Here is a 13,692-nt window from a genome sequence, read left to right on the forward strand (position 1 = left end):
ACTTCATCATAAGGTACAGTAAAAAAAAAAAAAAAAAAAACTGCTAGTGAAATCCCTCACATTTACAGTGAGAGGGTGAAGCTCCCTTGGGAAGCAGGTGTGCTTCAATATTGTCATTTCCACAGCGCCACATTCAGATCTGTTTCATCAACACACATGCCTAATTACATGGCATGTGTGAAGTCACTATAAAACACCTCAGCAGCCTAGGGATCCTCTCATACTTCCTCAAGCAATCTAACAGAGCTTCAGCTCTGTAATTACAAGAAAGCAGACAGAAAAAATTAAATAGGGATTTTTTTATATTTACCTATGTGGGTGTATAGCACCGCACCTAAACCGCACATCTTCCTGCAGTAGAAATCAGACCATCGATAAGGGAATAGACCTTATTCACAGCAGCGCCATCTTTGATTTTTAAGGGGAAGTGAGGGATAGACTTCCATCTTTTCACATTATGTAATGTTTTTGAAGTGTTCTACTGACGAAACACTGCAAAAATGTCTTTCTAAGAAATTTCAGTAGACAAAAAACTCTAGACAACATGAGCTGTGGAAAATGATAAGTGATCTAAGAGCCATTGAAAACATGGTAAGTCTATCCCTCACAGCATCGCTTTCATACCTGTGATGGCGCTGCTCTGAATAAGGTCTATAGCGGGGCCTTACTCTACACCACAAAGCCGCTGAAAGCTCCCACCAGGCGCTCTGTCTGCACAGACAAGCAGCAGCCTTTCTCCTCTGCTATTCGCTATACAATATCTCAACAGGAACATCAGTCATAACAGAGGAAGGTCTATAAATATCGGGGCGAATGGAGCCGATACCTGCCTACAGCTCTTTATGAGACACAGGCGGTCACCATTAAAGTTACTGACCCCCAGACATCATGGCTGATAAGGTACAGTATACCAGTCTCGCAAAGAAACACTCTCGCTTACAGCACGTCACGATACAACTTGAGATATTACGTGCAAAAAGCTTGTTATCAGTAACAAAACATCGTTCACAAATGTTGTCTTTGATTAAAACGTGCAGTGCATTTTGGTAGTTGCCAGTCAGATAACATCATCATCAACACGCCAACTATATTTATTGAAGCATATATATTTGTATTGGTAACTGACATGAAATACTTTTGGGAATTCATGTGGTGTGACATTCCTCAATTCATCTAAAACTATATAAAAAAGATTTGGCTAATTTTTAATAATAATAATAATAATAATAATAATAAGAAGAAGAATAGAATAATAATAACAACAATAATACATTTGTAATTAATTATTATAATTATTATAATATATATAGCCTATATATATATATATATATATATATGTGTGTGTGTGTGTGTGTATCATAATTATATATATATATATATATATATATATATAATATTTAACTGCATTATATTACTATAAATAAAAAAATACATAATATAATTATAATATACAATTAATATTTGTATTTGTATACCATCTTTAATACATTTCAAATGTAGATAATACATAACTGTAGATAAAACAAATGAGCTCATATTAATTGAGAGAGTACATGGGCTATTTGTACTATTTGTATAAAAATGAATTTGTCTCACAGCAGGACCATTACAAATGAAGAAGTGAAGGCAAAAAAGATGTTTAAAAATAATTAATTAATTAAGAGACTCATTAAGGTATATTTCATGAGCTAAAAGGTGGTCAAAAGGTCAAAAACGTAAAAACTGTGGGGGAAAAAATGGTGACCAATTGCAGGACATATATTTTCCCGTATACTGTATGGGATAATAAGGGGCAATACAGTATTTTAACCTAAATTCTTTATGTTGATAACATGATATCATAATTTAGGTGCTGACGATGGTCACCAATTGTCCAGATTTTCACAATTTATGACCACAAATTAGCTCATAAAGTATAAATATTTTGTGTCTCCCAATTAAAATAAAAACGGTATAAAATGTGGACTGTATACATAACAATTACACAAGAATTAGAAACAAATCTTGTTTAAAACAGATGATGTATAGAATGTCATACTGCATGATACTGCAGTTGCTATTTGAAATTTCATGTCAACTACCCATTTAACATCTGTAAATGATACCTTTCCAAGTGAAACACAATATTTCTATAAAAAAAGCAGGCTCTGATATTATTGGTTCACATTTTTCCTTGCCCCGGTGGCCTTGGTTACATCAAAAGAAAACAAATGTCTTTTTGTAAGAAATCGAAGGATATTACAGTTAGATTATGAAAACAAAATAACGTGAACTGATGAATCATGCAGTAAACAGGGTCAAATTTAATTTCATGTTGCGTTGGGGAAAAAAAACATGTTTGAAATTAGATTTCGCTGTATGAGAATGAAAGCTGAGGGAGAGTATTGTACAGGCTTGTAATCAGAGAATTGCTGAATCCACATTGGAGGGGGTTCACTTCACTATTGCATTAGAGACGCTGCTTGTGGAAGGGGGGAGTAGAGGCAGGTGTCGCAAGTAATGGAAGAGATAAAGAATAAAGACTCGAAGGAAGGTAGCATGCTGAGCTCCTATTAACAACCCGCATTCAAGCAATATCAGCACTGGAGCTCGGCCAAATTGCTCGATGCTTCTCATACTCTGAAGCATTTCCTGAACCGATATTTACAGACTTGGTGTAATCAACTGGTTTTCTTTTAAACAGACAAAAACAAATGTACTGCGCCGACGACTGCCAAATTTTCCACACTCTAAAGCAGAGCTTCTCATCCTTGGTAACAGTCAATTATATAGTCTAGCTGTCAGTGTACACTAATATTTAATCGCGGCATTTCACGATCGACCAATCAGAAGAGACATATAACAAAGGACCGTAAATACATATTTAATATCAGAAGCCGCGATCACATGCACAGCAAAAGGAAAGAAAAGCCCTGTAAAGGATTACTCACAGCCAGGATAATCTGCAAGGAACTGTGGGCCACCTCCACATACTGGTACTCCAGCAGGCAGCCGGCGATGCTGATGTAGCGATGGTCCTCCGGGGCCCAGGAGGGAGGAGGGGTCACGGGGGTCACCCTGCACCCCGGGCCGTTCTCCATCCACCAGGTGCGATGCATGGAGATGTTAAAGGTCATAATCAGGTCTGTGTCCTGAAGGAGAGAAAAATGAGTCATAAGAGATGCTATACCAATTTTCAATTGAAATTTTAACACTCTATATGCTTCTGTGTCACCATACAAAAGTAGAATGGCACCAGAGATACGAATATATATTTAGAACAATGCCAAAGATCATCATCCAAGCACTTGCTTTTACGGTAAAGTTAGTCCATTTCCCGGCAATCAAATAATTTTAATTATGTATTCAAGCTTACGAGATGTAATACTCTGAACGCGGACTTATTTAACAATGTAGGTCAAATAACAAGCACTCCGGGATATTTCAATCATGCTAAATCCAGTCCACTCTTGTTTAATGGCGGCTAAGAGAGCGATGGATTTCTCCCCAGTAAGAAACCTTAAATTATAACCAATAGAAATGCATGATTTCATTCATTAGTTTATGTTAAAACGCTCATATATTCTGGCTTGCGATCATGGTAATACTTACACCCATGATTTACAAAGTCAGACTGGAAATAGGATCTCTAGGAGCCAGTGAAGGGTTTGTGTTTTGTTGTATCATTAATCAGTTTCAAGCTTTTAACATTTTGAGGCACAATTATTTAAGTGGCGAGACGTCAAAGAGACTCGCAGAGCAATAACCAGCCAACACATACTTATAAATGTGGCATGAGATTAATTCCACAATCAAGTGGTGAAAGAAATCACATATCTCAAATTCCAAATTCACTTTTGTGTGTCATTTTTCAGCCTTAATGATCCACAAGCTGGCGACTGAAGCGTTTGCAATATCCTGGGTCATTTGAGTGAATGCCAGTTACACAAGCGGAGGACTATTTACCAGGGCTTTGCCTTTGAGTATGCAATGAGAACATATTCAAACAAATCCATCAGTCTTAAGAAACACACGCCAAGCCTAGACACAAAGCAGAAGGAAAGACAGAGCCCTTACTCTAACACCTACAGATGCACAGCTGCATTAATGTGATGCACACGCCGAATGCCCCATGAAATCCCTCTAGAGAGCAGCGATTGTGTATTTTAAAGACAGATTTTAGGTCCTACAAGTGTTGAAGCTTTTCCTCCTGAGGGAAAACAACAACAACAACAACAGCATATAAGAGTATAGTTCTTAAGAAGTGCAAAAAAAGAATAAAATGAGAATTGTGTGACGTTTAATCCATGTCTTTTAGCTTTGAGGTCATCTACATGCTAGTGCACTCCTAAAAACTGACAAAATGGAACTTAAGATTTTTGCATTTGCAGTTAAGTCTTTCTCTTCCATTTTGATGACTCATGTTGCACTAACGGTAACCAGACTCTTGTCCAATCAGTGCTCCAATCATTTGAGATGACTGACCCTTTTCTATCACATAGAAAGGCAGCTATACTGTATGCACTACCAGTCAAAAGTTTTGGGTCAGTAAGATTTTTTATTCTTTTATTCAGCAAGGACACAATCAATTGACAGCCAGAAACATAATCAAATAAATGCTAAACTTTCCATTCATCCACATCCAAAATCCACATCCAGCATATATTTTTTAATGTTTTATTTTGATATGACCCGTCCAAACTTAAATATGTCAAATCTGAAGAAAAAAAAACAACGAACAAAAGGAAATAACTACCAAATATCCATGCTAACAAAAGTGTCTCTTTAGCGTTTATCGAAAACTTGCCTCCAGCGTTTTCTGAGGCAGAGTGAATCATCCGAGGGCCCCAAGTCACAGTCCCCATTATGTTTTCTTAAAGGCCGCTGGAGGATCAATCACTCACCCGCCTCCGTAAATGGCTTCACTGTTTGCCCAGCCAGTGTGGGTGATGTGATAAAGCACTTTTAATCCATTTCAAAACGCACACTAACGGCAGACATTTTTGTTGAAGACTTGCCCAACCTCACACTGCAGTGTCTATCTCAGCGTGAGAATGACATTGGCCGTCTGAAAGGCTCCTGAATTACTCTCCCTGAATAAGCCCTGTTCCTCCTTAGAGGGATGCTTAGCACTTCTCGTTCCGTGGAATACAAACCGAGGCCTCAGTGCACCCTTGCTTCTTATTAAAACATACAAAGAACCTGAATGGTTGGATTGATTTGTTTCCACCAAATCAATACCACTTTTACAGCAGTGCAGGGCAAAGCCTTGTTTGTCTACAGAAACACATGTATCACGCTCCAATGACGGACATAAATAGCCATCATGATGCAAAAAGTGAATCACAGCTTTGACTGAATGCGATATCATCCAAGCACACAAAGTACACAAACGCCTTTGGCTTCAAACTTTTTAAAGGAACTAACTGCTATACAACATATTTAGGGTCTGTATGAAGATTCAAGGGGGTCTCTGGAAAATGTAAGATTTTTTTTTAACAAGATATACTTTAAAAATGTATAATCTTTTTGTACAATTTCAATTTTTTTTAATTTTTTTTCAGTGTGAACAGTCAATATGTTTTATATATATAAAAAAACTTCACATTGTATCACATTGTATTTTTTAATTTATTTAACTTATTTAATTTATTTACTTTTCAATCATTTTGCTTTGGTTTCAGGCTATATTTAAAATAAAAATTATTGTATTATTTTTTAATCAGCATGTTGTCTTTATAAACTGCAATATTAAAGGTTGGGTTTAAGTCGTTTAGACGTGTAAATGCAGTTAGTGTTAATTTCGTCATCAATGACATTTTTTCCCTGATGAAGCGAGGCGATAACAAAAATAAAACCGGTTTTGAATGTCAAAAACTATGATGAACATCTATTGACATTTTCGATTTTGGGAAGAGATCCAGTCAGAACTGATATCCTGCGTGGTGGATGCGCACATTTGAATTGTAACGTGCTTATCAACCCAAGACTAAAATCGTATGCTATTTTTTCGACTAAAAGACTAAATGGCATTTTAGACAAAAGACTGACTTAAAACTAAATAAAAATGTGCTGTTAATTTAACAATGAATGCAGTTAAATGTAGGATAGGCAATGTTTTTATAAACACTTTTTGTTATACTGGTTGAAACTCTTCACATCCTTATAGCAATCAATATGTAGTCTATATATATATATATATATATATATATATATATATATATATATACACTCACCTAAAGGATTATTAGGAACACCTGTTCAATTTCTCATTAATGCAATTATCTAATCAACCAATCACATGGCAGTTGCTTCAATGCATTTAGGGGTGTGGTCCTGGTCAAGACAATCTCCTGAACTCCAAACTGAATGTCAGAATGGGAAAGAAATGTGATTTAAGCAATTTTGAGCGTGGCATGGTTGTTGGTGCCAGACGGGCCCGTCTGAGTATTTCACAATCTGCTCAGTTACTGGGATTTTCATGCACAACCATTTCTAGGGTTTACAAAGAATGGTGTGAAAAGGGAAAAACATCCAGTATGCGGCAGTCCTGTGGGCGAAAATGCCTTGTTGATGCTAGAGGTCAGAGGAGAATGGGCCGACTGATTCAAGTTGATAGAAGAGCAACTTTGACTGAAATAACCACTCGTTACAACCGAGGTATGCAGCAAAGCATTTGTGAAGCCACAACACGCACAACCTTGAGGCGGATGGGCTACAACAGCAGAAGACCCCTCCGGGTACCACTCATCTCCACTACAAATAGGAAAAAGAGGCTACAATTTGCACGAGCTCACCAAAATTGGACAGTTGAAGACTGGAAAAATGTTGCCTGGTCTGATGAGTCTCGATTTCTGTTGAGACATTCAGATGGTAGAGTCAGAATTTGGCGTAAACAGAATGAGAACATGGATCCATCATGCCTTGTTACCACTGTGCAGGCTGGTGGTGGTGGTGTAATGGTGTGGGGGATGTTTTCTTGGCATACTTTAGGCCCCTTAGTGCCAACTGGGCATCGTTTAAATGCCACGGCCTACCTGAGCATTGTTTCTGACCATGTCCATCCCTTTATGACCACCATGTACCCATCCTCTGATGGCTACTTCCAGCAGGATAATGCACCATGTCACAAAGCTCGAATCATTTCAAATTGGTTTCTTGAACATGACAATGAGTTCACTGTACTAAAATGGCCCCCACAGTCACCAGATCTCAACCCAATAGAGCATCTTTGGGATGTGGTGGAACGGGAGCTTCGTGCCCTGGATGTGCATCCCACAAATCTCCATCAACTGCAAGATGCTATCCTATCAATATGGGCCAACATTTCTAAAGAATGCTTTCAGCACCTTGTTGAATCAATGCCACGTAGAATTAAGGCAGTTCTGAAGGCGAAAGGGGGTCAAACACAGTATTAGTATGGTGTTCCTACATATATCTTCTGTTTTCTTTCTTTTGGACTTCTCAGGACCAAAACATGTTCGTCCAATCATTGCATTCTGTCTGAATGCAATAATAGGATGTCCTACCTGCCTGTCAATGTACAGTATGTATTTGCATACCTCCGCGCACCCTGCTTGCGCAGACATCATCAGCGAGTGCCGCAAACAAACACCAGCCACCTTTTACAGTCCCTCCTGAACCAGAACATCATGCTTATGCAGTGTTCATGCCATAACTACCGAAATTAAAAGATGGCAACCTGTGACGTTCTACTATGAGCTATTCTACGTACTACATCCTCAGACTCGAATTTATGAGTTTCTATGCCAACATTATCAACACCGAAAATGAATCTGCAGCAGTCAGGTGGTGCAAGTCAGCGCTCTTTAAGTTTGTAAGTTTATGTTCATTATTTATAATGTTATGAGCTTTGAGACATGAGATAATTTAGTAGCGTCTCTAGTGACGCTTTTCAGACTCTGCTCTGGCTGTTGCATGTTCATGTGTTTTGTAGGAGGCGTGGTTTTGGAGAGCGCTCTGATAGGAGGGTGGGATCTTAAGCTTTCAAAGCTAGCTAGCATCTCCGAAATTGCCAACCCTACCTTTAAATAGTATAAATATATAGCTGCCTTTATATTTTAGAAGGAGGTCCCTTGCAAAGGGTTTATTTATTTGAAGGCCCTTATCATTAAAACAGTTTGAAATGCATAGTCAGACCCAAGATGTGCTGGACAGACATTTTCTTTTTCTTACCACAGAAAGAGAAGGACATGGGCTAAATAAAGGGTGCTTTCACATCTATAGTTCGGTTCATTTGGTCCGGACCAAGGGCGAAAAATGATACATTGTAGCATTTTTCAGGCGTTTTGGTTCCTTTTCACACCACACTGATTGCTCTGGTCCAAATCAGTTTATGAGTTGATAAAACGAACCAAAATGCAGTCACGTGACAGCATCCACATCACTTGTTGGCCAGATGTGTCTTGAACGCATTCCCATAACTGCACTTCAATTGGTCAGAATTAACGTGCAGGAAAATTCCAACAGAACTCCCAGAAGTAATCCGGCAGACAACACACCACTGTTTACTATGGAGAGACGACTGCGTGGGCTGATTGTATCCCTGGTCATATTTTATTATATAGTTTGTCTACACCACTTTAGACAAACAATAATATTTGAGAATGAAGCGATATGCGGCTCGAAAATAATGTGTTAATGTACTGCACGCGGCGAAGGCGCATCGCAAGTCACTTCAGGAGGAGGCGTGCATTAATGTTGCTAAACAGTGACATGCTCATCATCCAAAAAAAATTCCAACGATCCATCAGGTAATGTTGTGCCCTTTCTCTCTTTAAAATTGTTTTTGACAAGTTGGGACATAATGGGCCCTATCTTGCACCCAGCGCAATTGACTTTGTACAGCGACGCATGTATCATTCCTATTTTGCACCCGCGCAAAGCGCGTTTTTCCCTCCACAGAAGCACGTCGCTAAACTAGGGAATGAACTTGCGCTCATTGGGCGGTTCAGCGCAAAAAAGGAGGTGTGTTCCGACGCAAACGTTCCTTCATGCTATTTTGCAAGTTTAGAAAACAATTGCGCCACTAACCAGGAAAAAATTGTTTAAAGTCAGTGGCGCGTTGCGCATGTTATTCATATGCTATTTTAAGGGCGCATGCTTGGCCATAATCAATGAAGCGTGTGCACAACGCGCATACACTTTGATTCTCTCATCTACACAGAAGCAGCAGTTTTCATTTTTGCAAATCATACATTATTACGATAGATAGATAGATAGATAGATAGATAGATAGATAGATAGATAGATAGACAATTTATTATAAAAGCATACATCTAGCTTACACATTTACCCAAATTATCATACGCCTTTTTAACCGAAGTTAATTTGGGTGGGTTTCTCCATCCCCAACCTCCCTGACGAGAGCGTTGCTCTCCTCGGCTGTGAACCGCTCCTGGCGCGCGCCTGGCAAATCCGCCGTTTTGATAGGAATCCGCTTTAGAACAAACGCGCCTGCTCTTAAAGGGAATGTGAGATGACGCTCTGATTGGTTTATTTCACGTTACGCCCAAACCACACCTATGAATAATGAAGCTGCTTCAGACCAACCCATTTTAGATTTGCGCCTGGCGCAAGAGTCATTTATCCCGCCGGGAAACTAGCAACAGCGCCAAGACCCGCCCACAAAGTCACTTGCGCTTTGCGCTTTGACACTTGCGTTTCAGATCGTTAAAATAGGGCCCATGGTCATCAGACCAAATTTCTATCAGGCTCCGCACCTCCTCACAACTCCAAGTTTGTCCGCGAGCTGCCATGCTTAAAGTGCAAACTGTCAACAAACATTTCTCCTCATCCCATAATCACAGCGCAGCTGACTACGGCAACTGGTTTAGTCCAAAAATGCACAGTTCTTTGGCAGTTGGTTCTGTTCAAGGTCGGATCACGTTCTCACCACAAACGAACCGCTCCAGAGTTCGTTTGAAAGTGTACCGAGACCACCTCTTCGAGGAGGTCTCGGTACGCTTGTTTGGTACGCTTTTGGTGCGCACCCGAGTGCGATTGCCGCATTCACACCTGTCCAAACGAACCGCACCAATGGGGAAAACGAACTCTAGTGCAGTTCAACCGAACTAAACGAGGCAGGTGTGAAAGCACCCAAAGTGTACATGTTGCCTCACTCTTCTGCTCTGTTGCTTCCTGTCTCTCTAACAGGTGTAATGAACATCAGCCGAGTGGATAAACGCGATCCATCAGCAGTCAAATAGCAGGACAGACTGCTCAACACATCAGTATTTCAATCTGCAAAGCGGCAGGGGTCCCGCAGACAAACACTCCTCCATTATTCTCCGTGCCAGAGTCACCGCGACAAGACGGCCTGAAAGAAGGCCTGGCAGTGAGGGGTTGTCAGGACAGTGTCTGGAGATGGATGAGACCATATTTCAGTAGGAATTATGGGCCGACGTGCCAGCATGCTTTACAGTGAGTGATGGTGGACAGCGGTAAAGGAAGTAGTTGATGCCCTAGGCCAATCAAAACAAAGAACATACTGTATTTAGGATCCTTTAGCTTGATACTGTCGTGATGTTATGTCTCAAAACAGTAAAACATCCCTATTAATCACCAGAGTGTATATTTTAAATAAATATATATATTTTTTAATGTTTTTGATTAAAAAAAATGTAAACAATGTAAAGGTACACTGTTTTTTTATTTATTTATAACTTTTTTCAAAATTAACCAAATTTAAATAATGAGTCAATACATCATCAATCCTTCTTAGATTAATTTTCAGCATCATTACTCCAGTCTTCAGTGTCATGTGATCCTTCAGAAATCATTCTAAATCGTCGATTTGGAGTTAAAGAAACACAGAAATCTTTTGTAACATTATAAATGTCTTTTGATCAATTTATAGCATCCTTGCTGAATAAAAGTAGTGCATTCTTTATTCTGTATTTATTTATAAAAAACTGAGTGAAGACTGAAAACTAGAAACTTTTTGTAATGATTTATGATATTAAATCAGAGCATGGTGCAACAACGCCAAGGTTGTGGGTTCGATTCTCAGCATGCATTGATAAAATCTGTGCTTTGAATGCAATATAAGTCACTTTGGATAAAAGAGCTTGCCAAATGCATTCATGTAAATGAAAAATGAAAAATGTAAATGTAAAATAAAAAAAGCATTTGCAGTAGTTTCATTGACAGGTTTTACACTGAATCACTGTATATGAAAAGAAAAGAAAGGTGGCATATTTCAGCAGAAAGCTCTATAGTCTGGGTCCATCAACCTCATGCAAGTTCAATATAAAGATTCATGAACATATTCAGATCAAAGGAACAAATCATGATTTCTATTTGTTGACCTACGACTATGCTCGAGCATATTTGTATAGTCATGCTGTGAAATGCAATTCAAGAGAGGCATATTGACTACAGATAAAACCCTGGTGTTCCACTAGAAACAAGAGATTTGATTTACTCAGTGAACAAAGGAACATATACACACTGAGAGAAATTATGACCGTCTGAATGTTCCCTACTGTTTCTAATAAAAACATTTCCGCTGGAACAACATCACCATCACCATTACTAAATCACAGAGGACAGTCAGTGCTTTAGGAAATAAATCAGACATAATATTTGCTGATAATTAGTGTGTGCTAAGGCAATTATATAAAACTTAGAGTTTTTCAACAAAGCCAAAGTTTGCTCCATTTTCTATGCACAAATGAAATAAAATTAAATTAGAAAATAAAATAATGTATTCCATTCAGTGGGAAAAATGATTAATTGCTATATAAGTTTTGATAAAAACAATATGAGGGTAACATAACTTTTATGTATGGGTGATTTAGGCTCAATCCCAATTCACCCCTTGCCCCTACCCCTTGGCCCTACCCCTCCGTTTTGCGCGTTCCCGTGAAGGGGTAGGGTTGTCTCAATTCTCTTTTGGTCAGAGGGGTAGGGGGAAGGGCCAGATAGCCCTTGAAAAAAAGATTTTTTCAAAGGGGTATGAGAAATGTACCTGCATACACCGGCTACAGAGGCAACATGGCTGCCAATAATAATTTTCTTTATGTCACATTCAATCTTGTGTTCATATTTGCGGTCATGTTCTTCAAAGAAACTAAAAATTGCTGAAGTTCGTTAACGATAGTCCCGCAAAATATTTTTATGTCTGATAACTGGTGAATGTAATTGCGGCAGGGAATTGGCTTATTTTTTACCGTACGTCTGCAATGAACGCATTGTTTTCTTGTGGTTATATGTGAACACGATATAAACGAACAGTGCTTACACAGTTTCATGCTTTTTGCAACATGATCAACCAGTCTTATATGTTCTTTATCAAACAGGGACACCTGAGGAAACCCGGAGGCTCATTCGTTTTCACGCTGACAACGAGCAACGTTTCCTGAAGTCCAAAAATACTTAGGCGTCAAAGATATCGTCATCTCCGTTGTTTTCTGCGAACTTCAGAAGAAAAATGCAAAAAAATAGCTGTAACCCACGCAATTGAGATGACAACAGCTGACAACGACATCTTAGTTTGTGATAAACATTGGCGCATCTCCTGTGACGTAGGCGCTAGCGACGACGTATAATGACGTGTAACGGTGTAGTAGTGGTGTCCCATTTCTTAGGGGAATATTTTCACCCCTACGCCTTGCCACTCTGTTTCAAGGGGCAAGGGTAAGGGTTAGGGGTAGGCAAAGGGGTATAAAATAGAATTGGGATTGGGCCTTAATCCTTTAAAGCCAAAGGACCAAGAATGATATGCTTTTCCAATCACCACAGTAAAGGGCCTTGTTTTGAAGTCACACTAGTTTTCTTACACATGCAATTTCTTTATGCTTACAAAACCCAGTGGTCGTGTTGGGATAATTCTCCATCATCAGGGATTGTTTGTTGTCGGAAAGCAATCAGAGGGCGTTTGGAGGGGATCAAGATGGGAAGGCTCGGCCCCAGGATGACTGTCAATCATCTATCCATCAGTAAATGGGTTTCTGCAGGCGAGAGTTACAGCAATATTTCCCTCAGGCTAACACCGTGATATCTGGACTGGGGCAGAACAAAATGAAAGATTAAGACTACCAGGGATAGACTTTATTTATTTATTTAGACAGGCCAAGCCTAGTAGATGTGGTTAAAGTATCAGAAAGTGAGAATTTGAGATGGTTTGTTCTTTTCTTTTTGTTGCGTTGTTTACACAAAGATGATAATAAGCATTACGGACTCCCATAATGCCACATGGCTTCGAGATATCTCAAACGCAGCTAGCATCCAGTGTCAGCATGCTATGAAGTGATGTCACCACATGAGAAGTGGTTCGAAATATTAATGGCTTAATGTCACACGAATGTGAATTGTTCGCCCAAAGAAAGGTACTTAAACGTCTTCGTTGCTCCAGCTATGTTTTATTACCAAGGGAAAAGAAGCAAAAAGTTTATAGTGAACCTGCTGCCTCCTTTTACCCAGTGGTAATCAATTAGCATGGAAATTCACAGTCTCAGTGCATCAAATGTTCAATCTCTGGAAAACTTGGCTAAAATATCCATAACTTGAATATACAATACTCCACCTACAGTATAAGACATGCATATTACAGAATAAGTGACAAGAAGGAGTGATTAAAGAGTGTTTAGGAATGATGAAATAAACTACCTTTAAACAGGGTAAAATACTGTAAGTCACAACAAAAGAAAAGAAAAACACTGCACACGCTCCTATATAATAATAATAATA

General features: G+C 39.0%; 1 protein-coding gene across 3 annotated transcripts in view; it reads right to left on the reverse strand.

Moving 5' to 3' along the window:
• nkain2 (sodium/potassium transporting ATPase interacting 2) overlaps positions 1-13,692 on the reverse strand; it is a gene marked incomplete at its 3' end in the record, with an annotated part of 167,416 nt that overhangs the window by 40,961 nt on the left and 112,763 nt on the right. For all 3 annotated transcript variants that reach the window (XM_084090533.1, XM_084090535.1, XM_084090534.1), the window contains one exon: positions 2,931-3,131. In XM_084090533.1, coding sequence (XP_083946659.1) covers positions 2,931-3,131 — 201 coding nt within the window. The remainder of the gene's footprint in view (positions 1-2,930; positions 3,132-13,692) is intronic.

Source organism: Abramis brama, assembly GCF_963993115.1.
Source record: "Abramis brama genome assembly, chromosome: 18".
Classification (NCBI taxonomy): Eukaryota; Metazoa; Chordata; class Actinopteri; order Cypriniformes; family Leuciscidae; genus Abramis; species Abramis brama.